General features: G+C 45.6%; 1 protein-coding gene across 1 annotated transcript in view; it reads left to right on the plus strand.

The window, feature by feature from the left end:
* The window catches only part of MINDY4 (MINDY lysine 48 deubiquitinase 4), a 167,868-nt gene that overhangs the window by 126,968 nt on the left and 20,786 nt on the right, over positions 1 to 20,114 (plus strand). Inside the window, exon 15 of the mRNA XM_068235119.1 lies at positions 13,728 to 13,889. Coding sequence (XP_068091220.1) covers positions 13,728 to 13,889 — 162 coding nt within the window. The remainder of the gene's footprint in view (positions 1 to 13,727; positions 13,890 to 20,114) is intronic.

Consider the following 20,114-nt stretch of genomic DNA (forward strand, 5'->3'; position numbering starts at 1 on the left):
ACTCATGGTTTAGCTCTCCTTATTTGACATAACTCATGGTTTAGCTCTCCTTATTTGACATAACTCATGGTTTAGCTCTCCTTATTTGACATAACTCACGGTTTAGCCCTCCTTATTTGACATAACTCACGGTTTAGCCCTCCTTATTTGACATAACTCATGGTTTAGGTCTCCTTATTTGACATAACTCATGGTTTAGGTCTCCTTATTTGACATAACTCACGGTTTAGCTCTCCTTATTTGACATAACTCACGGTTTAGCTCTCCTTATATGACATAACTCATGGTTTAGCTCTCCTTATTTGACATAACTCATGGTTTAGCTCTCCTTATTTGACATAACTCATGGTTTAGCTCTCCTTATTTGACATAACTCACGGTTTAGCCCTCCTTATTTGACATAACTCACGGTTTAGCCCTCCTTATTTGACATAACTCATGGTTTAGCTCTCCTTATTTGACATAACTCATGGTTTAGGTCTCCTTATTTGACATAACTCATGGTTTAGGTCTCCTTATTTGACATAACTCACGGTTTAGCTCTCCTTATTTGACATAACTCACGGTTTAGCTCTCCTTATATGACATAACTCATGGTTTATCTCTCCTTAAATGACATAACTCATGGTTTAGCTCTCCTTATTTGACATAACTCATGATTTAGCTCTCCTTATTAGACATAACTCCTGGTTTAGCTCTCCTTATTTGGCATAACTCATGGTTTAGCTCTCCTTATTTGACATAACTCATGGTTTAGCTCTCCTTATTTGACATAACTCATGGTTTAGCTCTCCTTATTTGACATAACTCATGGTTTAGCTCTCCTTATTTGACATAACTCATGGTTTAGCTCTCCTTATTTGACATAACTCATGGTTTAGCTCTCCTTATTTGACATAACTCATGGTTTAGCTCTACTTATTTGACATAACTCATGATTTAGCTCTCCTTATTAGACATAACTCCTGGTTTAGCTCTCCTTATTTGGCATAACTCATGGTTTAGCTCTCCTTATTGGACATAACTCATGGTTTAGCTCTCCTTATTTGACATAACTCATGGTTTAGCTCTCCTTATTTGACATAACTCATGGTTTAGCTCTCCTTATTTGACATAACTCATGGTTTAGCTCTCCTTATTTGACATAACTCATGGTTTAGCTCTCCTTATTTGACATAACTCATGGTTTAGCTCTCCTTATTTGACATAACTCATGGTTTAGCTCTCCTTATTTGACATAACTCATGGTTTAGCTCTCCTTATTTGACATAACTCACGGTTTAGCCCTCCTTATTTGACATAACTCACGGTTTAGCCCTCCTTATTTGACATAACTCATGGTTTAGCTCTCCTTATTTGACATAACTCATGGTTTAGGTCTCCTTATTTGACATAACTCACGGTTTAGCTCTCCTTATTTGACATAACTCACGGTTTAGCTCTCCTTATATGACATAACTCATGGTTTATCTCTCCTTAAATGACATAACTCATGGTTTAGCTCTCCTTATTTGACATAACTCATGATTTAGCTCTCCTTATTAGACATAACTCCTGGTTTAGCTCTCCTTATTTGGCATAACTCATGGTTTAGCTCTCCTTATTTGACATAACTCATGGTTTAGCTCTCCTTATTTGACATAACTCATGGTTTAGCTCTCCTTATTTGACATAACTCATGGTTTAGCTCTCCTTATTTGACATAACTCATGGTTTAGCTCTCCTTATTTGACATAACTCATGGTTTAGCTCTACTTATTTGACATAAATCATGGTTTAGCTCTCCTTATTTGACATAACTCACGGTTTAGCCCTCCTTATTTGACATAACTCACGGTTTAGCCCTCCTTATTTGACATAACTCATGGTTTAGCTCTCCTTATTTGACATAACTCATGGTTTAGGTCTCCTTATATGACATAACTCATGGTTTAGCTCTCCTTATTTGACATAACTCATGGTTTAGCTCTCCTTATTTGATATAACTCATGGTTTAGCTCTCCTTATTTGATATAACTCATGGATTAACTCTCCTTATTTGACATAACTCATGCTTAAAGAGGAACTGTAACGGCAAAACGTCCCCTGGGGGGTACTCCCCTCGGGTGGGGGAAGCCTCAGGATCCTAATGAGGCTTCCCACGCCGTTCTCTGTCCCACGGGGGTCTCACTGCAGCCCTCCGTACAGCCGTGACGTAATATTTACCTTCCTGGCTCCTGCGCAGGCGCTCTGACGGCTGTCGGCTCCGAAGTAGACGGAAATACCCGATCGCCGTCGGGTCCGCTCTACTGCGCAGGCGCAAGTCTCCGGCGCCTGCACAGTAGAGCGGACCCGACGGAGATCGGGTATTTCCGTCTATTTCCGAGCAGAAAGCAGCCACAGCGCCCCCGCTGGAGCCTGGAAAGGTAAATATTGAACTGACAGTCGGCACAGTCGCCGGCTGTTCAGAGGGCTGCAGCGAGACCCCCGTGGGACGCAGGACGGCGTGGGAAGCCTCATTAGGATCCGGAGGCTTCCCCCACCCGAGGTGAGTACCCCCCAGGGGATCTTTTCGAAGTTACAGAGTCTCTTTAAGCTCTCCTTATTTGACATAACTCATGGTTTAGCTCTCCTTATTTGACATAACTCATGGATTAGCTCTCCTTATTTGACATAACTCATGGTTTAGCTCTCCTTATTTGACATAACTCATGGTTTAGCTCTCCTTATTTGACATAACTCATGGTTTAGCTCTCCTTATTTGACATAACTCATGGTTTAGCTCTCCTTATTTGACATAACTCATGGTTTAGCTCTCCTTATTTGACATAACTCATGGTTCAGCTCTCCTCAACTATTTATCTCATGAATTATCTCTCCTTATTTGTGTATCTCATGCATTACCACTCTCTACAGTTAAGGTGAAAAATAAGTAACCTTTGTGAACCAACCCCCTTGTGTTTTTGGTTGTGTATTTGGTGGTGGAGGAGGAGGTTGCAGCAGGTGCATCATAGTGGAAAATTCAAAAGGCTATGCAGCCTGAAATGAAAAAACTGCAACCTGGACAGTAACCAAGTAACTGGACACACTCCTTACCCCCCCCCCCCCCCCCCCCCCCCAATATTGTACTATGAACTTTCAACTGCAGACTGTACCCAAACCCCATTTAAAGGGACCCTGAGCTCAGGCTAAAAATGAACTTACCTGGGGCTTACTCAAGCCCCCCCCCCCCCCCTCCTGTAGCCTGCGAGGTCTCCCAGCATCTTCCTTGCTCCTCTCCCGGTCCCGCTGGCGGCTGTGTTCATTGACATCGTCAGCTGTGTGCGCCCCCGCCAAAGTCAGCTGGGCCGGGCTTTTGTGCACCACCCTGTACTTAATAAAGACAGTGGTGGGAGTAGTTGCCTATGTCACAGTCAGGTTTTATTTCATAAAAAGGGGTGTGACTTGAGGTGTGGCCTGTGCTGAGGGGTGGAGTTTAGGGCACCAGAACTTCTGTGCCTTACGGCTCTTGAGCAGTAAATCCAGCCCTGCGGGACTCTAATCCATATACTGACGCTTCTCCCGTACAGTATTTCTAGCAACGGTGGTGGAGGAATGCAAATGTGACGGTGACAGGTATACCAAGCGGGTGTCGAGGCAAAATGAAACGGAAAACATGAATGAAAAACCTGACGTCCAACGTAACAAGCTGATCCATTTGAAACTGAAAACTGATCAGTTTTTACAGGATCCGTTTTCTATCTTTTTAGTGACTACAAGCAAGCAGAAAACGATCAGCGAAAATGAACTGCAATAGCCTAGATCAGTGATCTGCATACTCGGCTCTCCAGCTGTTAAGGAACTACAAGTCCCACAATGCATTTGCCTTTATGAATCATGACTGTGGCTGTCAGACTCCTGCAATGCATTGTTGGACTTGTAGTTCCTTAACAGCTGGAGGGCCAAGTTTGCAGATCACTGGCCTAGATAAATAAGGCAATACTGTTATACAACACACCACATATCCACCCATCGCCTTTAAATAAACAGGAAACTCGGCATTTAGTTTCCATTCTGTAAAGTGGCTGGATGGTGTAATGGTTAAAGGCTCTGCCTCTGACACGGGAGACCAGGGTTCGAATCTCGTTCAGTAAGCCAGCACCTATTTCAGTAGGAGACCTTAGGCAAGTCTCCTTAACACTGCTACTGCCTATAGAGCGTGGCCTAGTGGCTGCAGCTCTGGCGCTTTGAGTCCGCCAGGAGAAAAGCGTGATATAAATGTTATTTGTCTTGTCTAAATCTGTTTTATTTACTAAATAAAAGTTGTTTTGTAAGAAAACTTGAACATTTAATTCCATTTGTGTGATTATTGACCTCCTCCCCCCCCCCCCCCATGTTCCCCTCTGTCCCTGGCAAGACCACAAACAAGCACTGCGAATCACACAAATGGGACGGCCACAGCCCGTCTGACTCTGATAAGAGAACAAGGAGGCTCTTCTGATGTGTGGTGGCCGCACTGTACTTCCATCTGATGGGTCTTGGCCGCTTATCAATATGGAACAGAGTAACAATTCAAAAGAAAATAAGTTTTTTGGTGAAGACGCGGAGTCCTATTATGATAAGGGGGAGTCACAAGGCAGTCACAGCGCGAGATAACAGCGAGGAGAAACATTTCTGGACGGCCACAGGGCCTGTTTATTGAGGAGTAACAATGCTGCGTAGATCTTCATGGAACGCCACAAATGTAATCAGCCGGAGTCCCCTGACGTCCTTGTGCTCGCTCGCCACCGCCTGCCAAGCCGCTACATTTGTGATAGCATGGCCATTACTGACCATTCTGGGACTTACACAAAATGCTTTTTGTGAGTGCCAAACAGAAGCAGGAAATGTTGGTGCTGCCACAGGTGCCCATGCTAAATGGGGCTATGCCCCTTCGGTGCCCACATTTCCTCCTATGGCCGAATTTAGTATAAGCACCAATGAAGCCCAAACTTCAGCAGCTGCCGATATTTATCTTTATTTGACATGGGGCGATCACCGGACCCCTTATTACATCTGGGATTAATAATCAATGCCAAGCTCACCGGCGGAGTTCTAATAGGTACGCTAGGCATTAGGAGGGCAGGTTAGTGTTGGGCATTAGGAGGGCAGGTTAGTGTTAGGCATTAGGAGAGGGGTTAGTGTTAGGTATTAGGAGAGGAGGCTAGTGTTAGGCATTAGGAGGGAGGTTAGTGTTGGGTATTAGGAGGGGGGTTAGTGTTAGGCAATAGGAGGGGGGTTAGTGTTAGGAATTAGGAGGGGGGTTAGTGTTAGGCATTAGGAGGGAGGTTAGTGTTAGGTATTAGGAGGGAGGTTAGTGTTAGGCATTAGGAGGGGGGTTAGTGTTAGGCAATAGGAGGGGGGTTAGTGTTAGGTATTAGGAGGGGGGTTAGTGTTAGGCATTAGGAGGGAGGTTAGTGTTAGGCATTAGGAGGGAGGTTAGTGTTAGGTATTAGGAGGGGGGTTAGTGTTAGATATTAGGAGGGAGGTTAGTGTTAGGCATTAGAAGGGGAGGTTAGTGTTAGGCATTAGGAGGGAAGTTAGTGTTAGGCATTAGGAGGGGAGGTTAGTGTTAGGTATTAGGAGGGGAGGTTAGTGTTAGGCATTAGGAGGGGGGTTAGTGTTAGGCATTAGGAGGGGAGGTTAGTGTTAGGTATTAGGAGGGGAGGTTAGTGTTAGGCATTAGGAGGGGGGTTAGTGTTAGGCATTAGGAGGGTAGGTTAGTGTTAGGTATTAGGAGGGAGGTTAGTGTTAGGTATTAGGAGGGAGGTTAGTGTTAGGCATTAGGAGGGGGGTTAGTGTTAGGCAATAGGAGGGGGGTTAGTGTTAGGTATTAGGAGGGGGGTTAGTGTTAGGCATTAGGAGGGAGGTTAGTGTTAGGCATTAGGAGGGAGGTTAGTGTTAGGTATTAGGAGGGGGGTTAGTGTTAGATATTAGGAGGGAGGTTAGTGTTAGGCATTAGAAGGGGAGGTTAGTGTTAGGCATTAGGAGGGAAGTTAGTGTTAGGCATTAGGAGGGGAGGTTAGTGTTAGGTATTAGGAGGGGAGGTTAGTGTTAGGCATTAGGAGGGGGGTTAGTGTTAGGCATTAGGAGGGGGGTTCGTGTTAGGTATTAGGAGGGGAGGTTAGTGTTAGGCATTAGGAGGGGGGTTAGTGTTAGGCATTAGGAGGGTAGGTTAGTGTTAGGCATTAGGAGGGGGGTTAGTGTTTGGCATTAGGAGGGGGGTTAGAGTTAGGCATTAGGAGGGGGGTTAGTGTTAGGCATTAGGAGGGCAGGTTAGTGTTGGGCATTAGGAGGGGAGGTTAGTGTTAGGCATTAGGAGGGGGGTTAGTGGTAGGTATTAGGAGGGAGGTTAGTGTTAGGTATTAGGAGGGGAGGTTAGTGTTAGGCATTAGGAGGGGGGTTAGTGTTAGGCATTAGGAGGGAGGTTAGTGTTAGACATTAGGAGGAAGGTTAGTGTTAGACATTTGGAGGGTAGTTAGTGTTGGGCATTAGGAGGGGGGTTAGTGTTAGGCATTAGGAGGGGGGTTAGTGTTAGGCATTAGGAGGGCAGGTTAGTGTTGGGCATTAGGAGGGCAGGTTAGTGTTAGGCATTAGGAGGGGGGTTAGTGTTAGGCATTAGGAGGGGGGGTTAGTGTTAGGCATTAGGAGGGAGGTTAGTGTTAGGCATTAGGAGGGAGGTTAGTGTTAGGTATTAGGAGTGAGGTTAGTGTTAGGCATTGGGAGGGGGGGTTAGTGTTAGGCATTAGGAGGGGGTTAGTGTTAGGTATTAGGAGGGGGGTTAGTGTTAGGCATTAGGAGGGAGGTTAGTGGTAGGTATTAGGAGGGGGGTTAGTGTTAGGCATTAGGAGGGGAGGTTAGTGTTAGGCATTAGGAGGGAGGTTAGTGTTAGGCATTAGGAGGGAGGTTAGTGTTAGGCATTAGGAGGGGGGTTAGTGTTGGGCATTAGGAGGGGAGGTTAGTGTTGGGCATTAGGAGGGGAGGTTAGTGTTGGGCATTAGGAGGGGAGGTTAGTGTTGGGCATTAGGAGGGGGTTAGTGTTAGGCATTAGGAGGGAGGTTAGTGTTAGGCATTAGGAAGGGGTTAGTGTTAGGCATTAGGAGGGCAGGTTAGTGTTGGGCATTAGGAGGGAGGTTAGTGTTAGGCATTAGGAGCGGGGTTAGTGTTAGGCATTAGGAGGGAGGTTGGTGTTAGGTATTAGGAGGGAGGTTAGTGTTAGGCATTAGGAGGGGGGTTAGTGTTAGGCATTCGGAGGGAGGTTAGTGTTAGGCATTAGGAGGGAAGTTAGTGGTAGGTATTAGGAGGGGAGGTTAGTGTTAGGCATTAGGAGGGGGGTTAGTGTTAGGCATTAGGAGGGAGGTTAGTGTTAGACATTAGGAGGGAGGTTAGTGTTAGACATTAGGAGGGTAGTTAGTGTTGGGCATTAGGAGGGGGGTTAGTGTTAGGCATTAGGAGGGGGGTTAGTGTTAGGCATTCGGAGGGAGGTTAGTGTTAGGCATTAGGAGGGAGGTTAGTGTTAGGTATTAGGAGTGAGGTTAGTGTTAGGCATTGGGAGGGGGGGTTAGTGTTAGGCATTAGGAGGGGGTTAGTGTTAGGTATTAGGAGGGGGGTTAGTGTTAGGCATTAGGAGGGGAGGTTAGTGTTAGGCATTAGGAGGAGGTTAGTGTTAGGCATTAGGAGGGAGGTTAGTGGTAGGTATTAGGAGGGGGGTTAGTGTTAGGCATTAGGAGGGGAGGTTAGTGTTAGGCATTAGGAGGGAGGTTAGTGTTAGGCATTAGGAGGGGGGTTAGTGTTGGGCATTAGGAGGGGAGGTTAGTGTTGGGCATTAGGAGGGGGTTAGTGTTAGGCATTAGGAGGGAGGTTAGTGTTAGGCATTAGGAGGGAGGTTAGTGTTAGGCATTAGGAGCGGGGTTGGTGTTAGGCATTAGGAGGGAGGTTGGTGTTAGGTATTAGGAGGGAGGTTAGTGTTAGGCATTAGGAGGGAGGTTAGTGTTGGGCATTAGGAGGGAGGTTAGTGTTAGGCATTAGGAGGGAGGTTAGTGTTAGGCATTAGGAGGGAGGTTGGTGTTAGGTATTAGGAGGGAGGTTAGTGTTAGGCATTAGGAGGGAGGTTAGTGTTAGGCATTAGGAGGGAGGTTAGTGTTGGGCATTAGGAGGGAGGTTAGTGTTAGGCATTCGGAGGGAGGTTAGTGTTAGGTATTAGGAGGGGAGGTTAGTGTTAGGCATTAGGAGGGGGGTTAGTGTTAGGCATTAGGAGGGAGGTTAGTGTTAGGCATTCGGAGGGAGGTTAGTGTTAGGTATTAGGAGGGGAGGTTAGTGTTAGGCATTAGGAGGGGGGTTAGTGTTAGGCATTAGGAGGGAGGTTAGTGTTAGGTATTAGGAGGGGAGGTTAGTGTTAGGCATTAGGAGGGGAGGTTAGTGTTAGGCATTAGGAGGGAGGTTAGTGGTAGGTATTAGGAGGGGAGGTTAGTGTTAGGTATTAGGAGGGGAGGTTAGTGTTAGGCATTAGGAGGGAGGTTAGTGGTAGGTATTAGGAGGGGGGTTAGTGTTAGGCATTAGGAGGGGGGTTAGTGTTAGGCATTAGGAGGGAGGTTAGTGTTAGGCATTAGGAGGGAGGTTAGTGGTAGGAATTAGGAGGGAGGTTAGTGTTAGGCATTAGGAGGGGGGTTACTGTTAGGCATTAGGAGGGAGGTTAGTGTTAGGCATTAGGAGGGGGGTTAGTGTTAGGCATTAGGAGGGGGGTTAGTGTTAGGCATTAGGAGGGAGGTTAGTGTTAGGCATTAGGAGGGGGGTTAGTATTAGGCATTAGGAGGGAGGTTAGTGTTAGGTATTAGGAGGGGAGGTTAGTGTTAGGCATTAGGAGGAGGGTTAGTGTTAGGTATTAGGAGGGGAGGTTAGTGTTAGGCATTAGGAGGGGGGTTAGTGTTAGGCATTAGGAGGGAGGTTAGTGTTAGGCATTAGGAGGGAGGTTAGTGTTAGGCATTAGGAGGGAGGTTAGTGTTAGGCATTAGGAGGGAGGTTAGTGTTAGGTATTAGGAGGGGGGTTAGTGTTAGGCATTAGGAGGGAGGTTAGTGTTAGGTATTAGGAGGGAGGTTAGTGTTAGGCATTAGGAGGGGGGTTAGTGTTAGGCATTAGGAGGGAGGTTAGTGTTAGGCATTAGGAGGGGGGTTAGTGTTAGATATTAGGAGGGAGGTTAGTGTTAGGAATTGGGGGCCAGGTAAGTCTATAGTAAAATATCAGAAATATTACATAACCAATAATTTTACCTATTGGCATAACCTGGCGCCCAATTCAACAAGTGGCGCATCTACAGGTAATGGAAAGGGAGAGGGGTGGAGTCTATCCATTTTCACCTCTAGGCACAGGCCTACTTGTGGCTAGGTAAACCCGGCCTTGAGGCAGAATTGTGTTGCTCTCCAATTTTACTCCATTGCAGACAAAGTGTGATTTATAGCACCGGGTCATTAAACATTACCGTGAAATAAAGAAAGCTTGGTCACTTCAGGAACACAGTAAGTTTGATGATATTCTTACTAACTGGCCAGTGTGTTTCACTTGCTGAAAATGTATTGTGTAGAATAGATAATATGAGAAAACTTCTCCTGACAGGAAGTTTACTGATCCAAGTCCTAATTAGGAACAAAATGTGAAGGAGATCAAAAGAGTTTATGTAAATGATGCGACATGAGGAAGACGAGAGGATGGAACAGCCAGTTTGTTGACATTCTGAAACAGATGGCATGATCAAGCCATTTTACTCATTATTTTTTCTCTTTTCTGCTCATGAACTTAAAGTGAAAATACAATCTTCTTGTATGAATACATATACCTCCCATGCAAAAAATTAGGCAACATTTTGTCCGCTTAAAGGGTATCCGAGGTGAAAATAAACTGATCTGTCCTTCTGCTCCTAAAACTGACTTTTTTAGACATCCCATGGTTTTATTTTATATTTAAACATTTACAAAGTAGATTGAATATTTTGTCTCTGCTTAGCATCCCAGAGTTAAAATACATGAACTATTTACCTTTTTCTATCTCTCCCCTGCCCTCAAAAGTTGTTTTCAGCCTGTAATTTGCTTGTTAGTGATGTTTTCTATATTCCCAACAAGACAGAAGCTGAAACTTGCATGCCTGAAAATTAACTATTAAAACAGTAAAAGAAAAAAAGAAAACAGCCTAAGTATTAATGTTTTGCACTATACATTCACAGGTTTATCTCATCATGTCCTATGTCACCTCGGGCACACTTTAAGGCCAACATAGAAGACTAGATGCTGCCTCCTTAAAGCATTTAGAGCAGGGGTCTCAAACTCGCGGCCCGCGGGCCATTTGCGGCCCTCGATACAATATTTTGTGGCCCTCGCCAGCAAAAGCTTGCTTATAGTTCGCTTCAGTGCTCCCAAGTAATCCGCCGCATCCCCGCCACTAAACAAGTGCTGCAAAGCCCCCAAATCGCCCGGGGGGCAATCCACCGGCATTTCCTGGAAGGGGCAGAGCTTTCAGCTTCAGCTCTGCCTCTCCTGACGTCAATCGGTGCACAGATCGCCCCGCCCCTCCCTGTGAAGGAAGAGTGAGAGGGGTGGGCAGAGGCGGCGATGCGCCGCGATTGTGAAATTCCTTATGCGGCCCAGCCTCATCCTGACTTTAGTTCCTCTGCCGCTAATACTTTTAGCCATAGACCCGAACAAGCATGTAACAGATCAGGGGTTTCTGACATCTGACAAGATTAGCTGCATGCTTGTTTCAGGTGTGTGATTTAGACACTACTGCAGCCAAATAGATCTGCAGAGCTGCCAGGCAACTGGTATTGCTTAAAAGGAAATACGGTATATATATAATTTAGCCAACCTGGATTTGATTTTGTGAATAAATGAAAAAGAAAAGGTCTGATATTCTGTGGTAAAAAATGCCTGGTTCACGTGAGAATAAAGAGCGGGTTGCTGAAAGGTCAGTGAATTAGAGTTTGTGCTATTGCAGTCAGTATATAATATGAATAAAAAATAATACTAACATACGCAGGAGGAATTTATATGAAATAAATCTGGGACAGTCTGAATTATAAGATTGAATAGGATTGAAGTCACACAACTGCTAATTCACTAATAATTTACTTACATTTCAACAGTCCTCACTAGGCTCTGATATTACCCATTCAAGAGTGCAATTTTTCTTTTCTATAACTCTTGTCCAGGTTTGCTGAATCAGTTTTCTTCTGTGCTGTGCTCCAGCCGTCGTTTGACAACCCCATTACAATGGATGTACTGTATTTCTGAAATGTTAAAGCCCTTCTAAAAAAAGGAATAAAAATACAAATTACTGTGTATTCTGGCGTAGAAGACTACTTTTTAACCCTTGAAAATCTTCTGAAAAGTCAGGGGTGGTCTTATACAGTGGTGCTCATCCGGATTCTGGATATCTGGGTAACCCGGATATCTGACCTTTTTTCAGAGATCCGATTCAGATTCCGGATTTCTGTGGAAATCCGGATAGCTATCCGCGGATAGTTGGCTTGCAATGCGGATATCCGCGGATATCCGACTTTTGAGATTGAGGTTAGGTTAGGTATTAGGGAATAGGATTACTGTATTATTGTGTAGTTAGTACTGTAGTACTGCAGTCAGTGCTAGTAGTTGTTAGAGTAGTAGTACTACTGTGTTAGCTTACTACAGAACTGCTGTGCTGCTGAGCAGTGCCAGTGTGATAGTTAGTGTCTTCTCCTCTGCTGTCTGACTGTCACTCGGCACTTTGCACTTGGCACGTGGCAGGTGGCACTTTGCACGTAGCACTTTGCACAAGGCAGGTGGCAAGTGTCAGGTGGCACGTGCAAAGTGCCACGTGCCAAGTACCACGTGCCACTGCCAAGTGCCACGTCCGGCATGCTCCTGGCAGATATTACACCTACTGCTGCTGCATTGCCCTGCTCCTGCTGCCTGTGCTGCTCCCACCGCCAGGATGCCACATGCCACTGCTGCTGTGCTGATACCACCTATATTTAACCCAAAACACAATTGCTGCATCATTTTTTTGGGAGGTGTCTGGGCTGAAAACTGCCATGTCCCAGTTGTGCGGTTGGACTTTGGACACAATGTGGGCTGCACGACCGCTGTCTGGAACCTAGTCCTGATGTTAATTGAAAGCCATTTTTTTTTTGGGGGGGGGGGGGATTTTAAGCCCCCACATCATTAATTAGTGTTTCCCTTTAAAAAATAATGACGCTACATGCCTCATTTACCCTAAAAAATTTTTTAAAGTAATTTAAAGGCCACTTCCAGTTTTTCTATCCAGATATCCGAATCCCCCCGGATATCCCGGATACTGGGGTCGGATATTCGATTCTATTCGGATACCCAAAAGTTCGGATCCGGATATCCGATCCGGATATCTGGGTATCCGGATCCGGACCAATTTGGATTTTGAAAAGGTGTATCCGAGCACCCCTGGTCTTATACGCCGGGTGTTATTGATGCCGGGTGATACGCCCTATCCTGTTACCGCCTCTCAGATCTCACTGCTGAGGACTGTAGTGAAGCGGCGCAGGGGCGCACATGTGCGAGATCTGAGAGGCAGAGAAGGGAGGTAAATAGGATACAAGGGCGGGGCCAGAAGGGTGAAAAAGGCGTGTTTTATGGGCAGAGCGCAATCTATTCCATACCGCTCTGATAAACAGGGAGAGCTGACCAATCTGGTTAGGGGTAGGGAGAGTTGACCAATCCAACCAGTCAGTCACCAGTATGCTGTTATATACTGGGAATCACATACAGTACAGCATCAGTATCTGTTCATACATAGCACCAGTATATGATGTTTTTGTTTAATTTGTATTTGGTGTGCGTTGGAAGAGGGGTAGTCTTATACGGCGAGTATATCCCAAACTCAATAATTGAACTGCAAAATTTGGGAGGGTCGTCTTATACGCCGGAATCTACGGTATATAAATACAGGTCTAGTTTTGACTTTTTCAGTACTGCATTAAACTATTACTGTGGGCAGTGTTCATGTGGCCTCCTCCCCTCCCAAGTGTCAGTCTCCTTTCATGCTGCCTATGCCTACCTCGAGCGGTTGCTAGCTGCAGTAGACTATCGATGGGTGGAGCAAGAGCCAAGCAATACCGGGCAGTGCTGAACTAGACATCCAAAGCCCTGTTCTTTTTTAAATTCACACACCGAGGAACTTTAACCATTCAGTAGCTGATGTCCCCTTTCCCATGAGAAATCTTTCCCTTTTCTCAAATAGACCATCAGGGGCTCTGTCGGGCTAATATTGTGGTGAACCCCTCCCACGGTGTGATGTCAGGTCCATGGTCATGACAATTGTCTGTCTGTGAATCTTGTTGCCTTGCGGGAAATAACGACTGTTCCCAACTGCCATGCAAGCAGCATCTCCCTCTCTAAGTAACGAACATTCCACAGAAATCACCTGTCACTGACTAGTGGTGGCGGAAAAACAAGATATAGATCAATTCATTGTGATAAGTAGTGATAAAGTTATTGGCGAATGAATGGGAGGTGAGGTGAGTAAGTTGCTCGGATGCACAAGGTGAAAAAACACTGAAGGCTGAAGTGTTTAATAAACCTGATTTGAAAGAGACAACTATGTCTTCAGTCCTTTTAAACTATTTGTAATAGATTTCAAACTATTGGCTCCTCTGTTTTGCCAACTACTGTATAATATTATCTCCATTCACGTCTACTAATAATGGATGGACTTGGTGTGTTATTGATAACAGGAGCTGGTGAACCTCATCCTCGGAGGCCAAGCTGTGTCCAACGTTTTCAATGACGTCGTGGAGCTGGACTCCGGCAACGGCAACATCACCATCCTCAAAGGGATCTCCAAGCGCAGCGACATCGGCTTCCTCTCCCTCTTTGAGCATTACGGCGTGTGCCAGGTAAGCGTGCGGAATACAGGACCCTGCGGCAATTAGACAACTGAGACTTCCCAGCATCCATTGCTGCATCATTTTATTAATGATTTGTAAAGTGCCAACATATTCTGTGGCATTGCACAAAGTAAGAAACAAACATGAAATAATACAGACAATGGTTTACACCAGGGGTCTGAAACTCAATTTACCTGGGGGGCTGTAGGAGGCAAAGTCAGGATGAGGCTGGGCCGCATAAGGAATTTCACAATCGCGGCGCATCGCCGCCTCTGCCCGCCCCTCTCACTCTTCCTTCACAGAGAGGGGCGGGGAGAGGCGGCGATTGACGTCAGGAGGGGCAGAGCTGAAGCTGAAAGCTCTGCCCCTTCCAGGAAATGCCGGCGGATTGCCCCCCGGGCGATTTGGGGGCTCTGCAGCCCTCGTTTAGCGGCGGGGATGTGGCGGATTACTTGGGAGCACTGAAACGAACTATAAGGAAGCTTTTGCCGACGCGGGCCACAAAATATTGTATCGAGGGCCGCAAATGGCCCGTGGGCCGCGAGTTTGAGACCCCTGGTTTACACCAATATACATAATACAGAATCAGTGCAAAATACAGAATTGGTAATTACAGTGACAAAAGAAATATTACTAAAATGTGTAACAAATTCCAAGATACGAATAGGTGGGAGAGCCCTGCCCTTACGAGCTTACATTCTAAAGGAATAGGAGCGAACAAGAGGTGGTGGTAGTATACAATATTTATACCTAGAGGCAGTGTGTTTTAGGTTATCTAGTAGGAGTCCCAGGTGGCCAGAGGTCAAAGGGAAAATGGACTAAGGTAGAGCGTATGCTTGATAAAGTGAGCTTTGAGGGAGTGCAAAGGTTGGAGAGTGACTGATGTGTTGTGGAAGGGCATCCCAGATGAGGGGTGAAGCACATGAGAAATCTTGTATACGTGAATGCAAAGAGGTGATTCTAGAAGAGGACAGAAGAAGCTCATGTGCAAATCTGAGATTGTGGTTGGTGAGGAGATGTACAGGGGAGAGAGATCGTGGAAAGCTTTGTTAGGTTAGTGTTAAGAGTTTAAACTGAATCCTCTGATTAATTGGCAGCCAATGAAGATCTTGGCAGAGAGGAGCAGCAGCTGGTTAGGCAGTGAATGTGAGGAATAAAAGAGAGAGACCAGAGGGGGTCACAAGACATTCTGCCTCCAGCGGCCAGAGTGACCATACATTGCTCAATATTGCGGGCAGATCGCCCTTTCCAACCCATAATTTTATGGAATCGCTGGAGACCAGTGTCACAACATGGCCGGCAGATCTATCTTTCAATTGGTTTCTGGCTGAAATCGTAAAGGGTCAATTGGGAATGCTGGAAAACGTCGATTGCAAGGACTCGATCTGGTGCACAGTGACAACGGTGTTTAATATACCGACATTCGGCGGACCCCCGGCTGGTGGCGTCCCAAATGTATATTTGTCCCCCCTGTGCCGTGTACACAGTCGAAGGCTCATCAGCTACGCCGGCCCAAATCCTGGCCTTCTCCGCTGGCACCACCATGTGACAACGACAACGCCGCATGCAGTGATGTCACTACTTGCGTCTGGTGTTACGTGATACAGAAACTTGCGGTGACACCGGAGCAGGCCAGGATTTGTACCAGCATGTGACAGGTGAGCTTTCGATGCTGCACATGGGGGGGGCGGGGGGGGGGGGGGGCACATCAGCAGGATAATTCAATAATCTTCTACTGAAATCTATTGGAAATTGCTGTGCAATGTGTGGGCGGGCAACAGATCCCTTTCTGATCTATCTATCTGATTGTTGATCTTGTGGCACATAGAACAATTTATGGCCTCCTTAAAGCGGTCTAAAAGTCAGCATTTCTACTTTGCTCTAAAAGATTCCTCACAGCTTAAAAGCTACTATCCCAGAAAAAAATTCTAGCAGAACATCACTGAAATGGTTAAACAAAGCACTTTCTCCTGCTATTATCAAATCCGCATCCAGACTGGAGATAACAGTATCGTTTTTACTTGTTAGACACAAATGACACAATGTATCAACACTGGAATGTAAACAAACACTCTGTGAGAAACTGCCTCTGCTTCAGGCACACACACAGTTCAGAATAGCTCATTAGAAGATTTTAATATATAATAAAAAGCAGTTATAATAGAAAAAGAATAAAATGCAATGCCAGCTTTGCCAGCTTTCAGGGCAAGAAAAGCTACACTTTGGAAACTTGTAATTTGTAAACAGACAATATTATGTGTGCACAAAAGCAAATATGATAACTGTATCAGTAATAAAGAGTAGAACAACACATTTTTATTGAATGTTATTCAGGCCTTAAAGGGAGTCTGAAGTGAGTCTTAAAATAAAAAAACAGATACTCACCTAAGGAGAGGGAAGGCTCTGGTCCTATAGAGCCTTCCTGTTCTCCTCCCGGTCTCCTCATTCCCCCGCAGACTTCTCCGTTTGAATTTGCTTCAGTGTCACTTAGAGGAACTCCAGTGAAAATAATGTACCTATAATAAAAAAATTGCTTCATTTTTACAATAATTATGTATAAATTATTTAGTCAGTGTTTGCCCATTGTAAAGTCCCTGATTTACATTCTGACATTTATCACATAGTGACATTTTTACTGCTGGCAGGTGATGTCACTGGAAGTAGCTGCTGCTTGCTTTTTTGGCAGTTGGAAACAGCTGTAAACAGCTATTTCCCACAATGCAACAAGGTTCACAGACAGGAAGCTGCCAGAATCATGGTCCTGACAGTTTCCTGTGGGAGGGGTTTCACCACAATATCAGCCATACAGAGCCCCCTGTTGATCCGTTTGTGAAAAGGAATAGATTTCTCATGGGAAGGGGGGTCTCAGCTACTGATTGGGATAAAGTTTAATTCTTGGTCACGGTTTCTCTTTAAACACCTCTTTAATACAGATATACACATACCATTGACAGCTGCCGCTTAAGGGCTGGTTCACACGGGCGTTCGGGCTTTCAGCAGCGTTCACGTAGCTTTCTGATGCGGTCGGCATTTTTATTCCCCTAGAGGAACATTACCCGTGGCGGTTAACTGCCCAGGACGCTACATGTAGTGTCCAGGGTCGCCTTGAACGCCAGGGAAAATCAGGACCCGAACACTGCGTTCGCGTAAACGCCGGTAAAAGCCCGGTACAAACGCTCCCATTCACTTGAATGGTAGCTGGGAGCGTTTAACGCCAAGTCCCGAACGCTGGCGGTAAACACTCCGCAGACACTCGTCTGAACCAGCCCTTACATTGAAAGCCTCAAGGCGGTCCTGTTCTGACAGTTTTTAACAGTTGGCATCAGTTTTGCATGCGTTTCTATGGATATCTGTACATTTCCAGTCCAGTCCTGTCAGTTTTGTATCAGGTTTGTTTGTGTTTCTGTGGGTGTGTTTACACATAAAAGGTGTACATTTTCTGTCCAGTCAGGTAAAACTGTTAGAAAACTGATGCAAAACTGACAGGACAGGCCAGTACTGGACCAGAAGGGAAATGTACATTTATGTGTGAACCAGGCAGGGCCGGATTTACCATAAGGCACTGTAGGCAGGTGCCTTCAGGTGCTTGATGATGGAAAGGCGGCTCCGTTCCTTGAGTGCCTCCCTCCCTCTTTCCCTTAGCAGAGTCCTGATGAGAGTGTAAATGAGAAGTTATCTGGATGCCAGCAATCCATTGATCAGATCACTGTGCATTGGGGGGCACCTGTAGCTATTTAATACTGAGGGTACCTCTGGCTACCTAATACTAATAATACTAAGGGGCACCTGTAGCTATGACAGGCAAGAGAGGTAAGGGAGAAGAGACAGCTGGGACAGCGGTGCAGTTCGGTGAGGGTTTTGTAGGTTCATGGAGGGCGGAGTCTAAGGTGCCATGACATCTGTGCCTATAGGCTCCTGTGAGGTAAATCCGGCCTAAGTGCTTTTTAAAGGATACCACAACTGAAATGTGACATAATGAGATAGACGTGTTTATGTACAGTGCCTAGCACACAAATAACTATGCTGTGTTCCTTTTTTTTCTTTCTCTCTCTGAAAGAGTTAAATATCAGGTATGTAAGTGGCTGACTCAGTCCTGACTCAGACAGGAAGTGACTACAGAGTGACCCTCACTGATAAGAAATTCCTCTTTTTATCTCTTTCTTGCTCTCAGAAGCCATTTTCTGCTAGGAAAGTGTTTTATAGGTGGAATTTCTTATCAGTGAAGGTCACACTGTAGTCACTTCCTGTCTGAGTCAGGACTGAGTAAGCCACTTACATACCTGATATTTAACTCTTTCAGGCACAGAAAGAAAAAAGGAACACAGCATAGGTATTTGTGTGCTAGGCACTGTACATACACATGTCTATCTCAACATGTCACATGTCAGTTGTGGTATCCTTTAAAAAAGAAAAAAAAAACATGAGAATCCCCCATGAGGTGGTGGACTAGCCCAAAACCTGTCAAATCTTTCAGATTTTTATAACTTATTGTAAAGTGACACCAACATGAGGAAAAGAAAATACATTCATAGTGCATTGCACTCTGAAATCTGTAAACTCAAAACGTTCCCCTGGGGGGTACTCACCTCAGGAGGGGGAAGCCTCAGGATCCTAATGAGGCTTCCCACGCCATCCTCCGTCCCTCAGGGGTCTCGCTGCAGCCCTCCGTACAGCGAGATGTCAATATTTACCTTCCCAGCTCCTGTGCAGGCGCTGTGGCGGCTTTCGGCTCCGAAATAGGCGGCAATACCCGATCGCCGCCGGGTCTGCTCTGCTGCACAGGCGCAATTGTCCGACGCCTGCGCAGTAGAGCGGACCCGACTGAGATCGGGTATTTCCATCTACTTCGGAGCCAAAAGCCGCCACAGCGCCCCCGCTGGAGCCAGCAAAGGTAAATATTGAATTGACAGTCTGGTCTGTCGGCAGCTGTTCGGAGGGCTGCAGCGAGACCCCCGTGGGACAGAGGACGGCGTGGGAAGCCTCATTAGGATCCGGAGGCTTCCCCCTCCCGAGGTGAGTACCCCCCAGGGGATCTTTTTGAGTTTACAGTGTCTCTTTAACATTTTACAGTTTTTTGCAATTTTGTTCCTTTAAGTAAAAATATTGGGGGGAAAAAATGTATCTTATGTTGCATCAGTTTCTGTAACTGCTTATGCCCTCCAGGTCCACTTCTGAAGAGACATTAGGGATTTTTTTTTTATATAAACACACAAATAGTTCCGATGTACAAATATGTGTGATTTAAGCAATGGTCGGTCATTCCCCTCATTCCCGGCATTCCTTCCTCTGCTCCCTGAAAGAGCAGAACGTGAAATAATGGACGAGAGATAAAGCAGATTGCCGGGGAGAGCTCCGGGTCTCCCACCCTACACCTCTGTGTTGTGCTTGGATGATAATAGTATAATATTATCCAATAATCATGTTAGGAAAACAGTCGTTCTGCTGAGAGGTTTGTCAGAATTTGTTTATGTAGGTCACGCCGGCTCATTGCATTACAATAACACTCCCGCAGCGGCGCTAAGCCTGGTTCCCATAATTGCCCAACGCGGCCCCAATTCACTGCTAAAATGTTTCACTCTATGCTTGCTTCACTCACTCTAATATCTGAACGTTGTAGAATATTCACTTTCAGTGTAGTAAGTATGACTACAACAGAAGGAGATGGCAGCACTTCCAAAAGGCTGCTCCTGCATTCAAAACAGATGCAGTGAATGGAGGACGTTAGCTTCCAGAAACAGTTTGCGCTCATGTTCTTCAGTACTAGACTTTTCCACCACGGTGAGGTGATCTCTCGGAAGAGACCTAACGGCTAAATAGCAATTAAAACATAGTGTAAACCTAAGGCAGCTAGCCATAAAAGGTTTACACATTTTCTACAGAACAGCACAAATTGGCAGCACTCCTAATAAGTCTACAACTGAAATGAAACCAGCAGAGGTGTGCAGCGCCCCGTAGGGACTTGAATACAAATCAAATGCAAATTATGCACTAAACCCTAATCTAGATACATGGAATGCAAACTGATGCACATGGATGCAGCTAGCCACAAGGAGACTTACATTTTTGTACAACAGGAGGAGATGGCAGCGCTTCCAAATGCCGGCTGCACCTGAATTGACCAGCTGCAATGATGTGCAGAGCCCAAAACACGGGCAGATTACACAACTTGCATTCAAAAAAGATGCAACGAAAAGAGGACGTTAGCTTTCCACCTGTTATAATGAAATCACCTGT

Source organism: Hyperolius riggenbachi, chromosome 5, assembly GCF_040937935.1.
Source record: "Hyperolius riggenbachi isolate aHypRig1 chromosome 5, aHypRig1.pri, whole genome shotgun sequence".
Classification (NCBI taxonomy): domain Eukaryota; kingdom Metazoa; phylum Chordata; class Amphibia; order Anura; family Hyperoliidae; genus Hyperolius; species Hyperolius riggenbachi.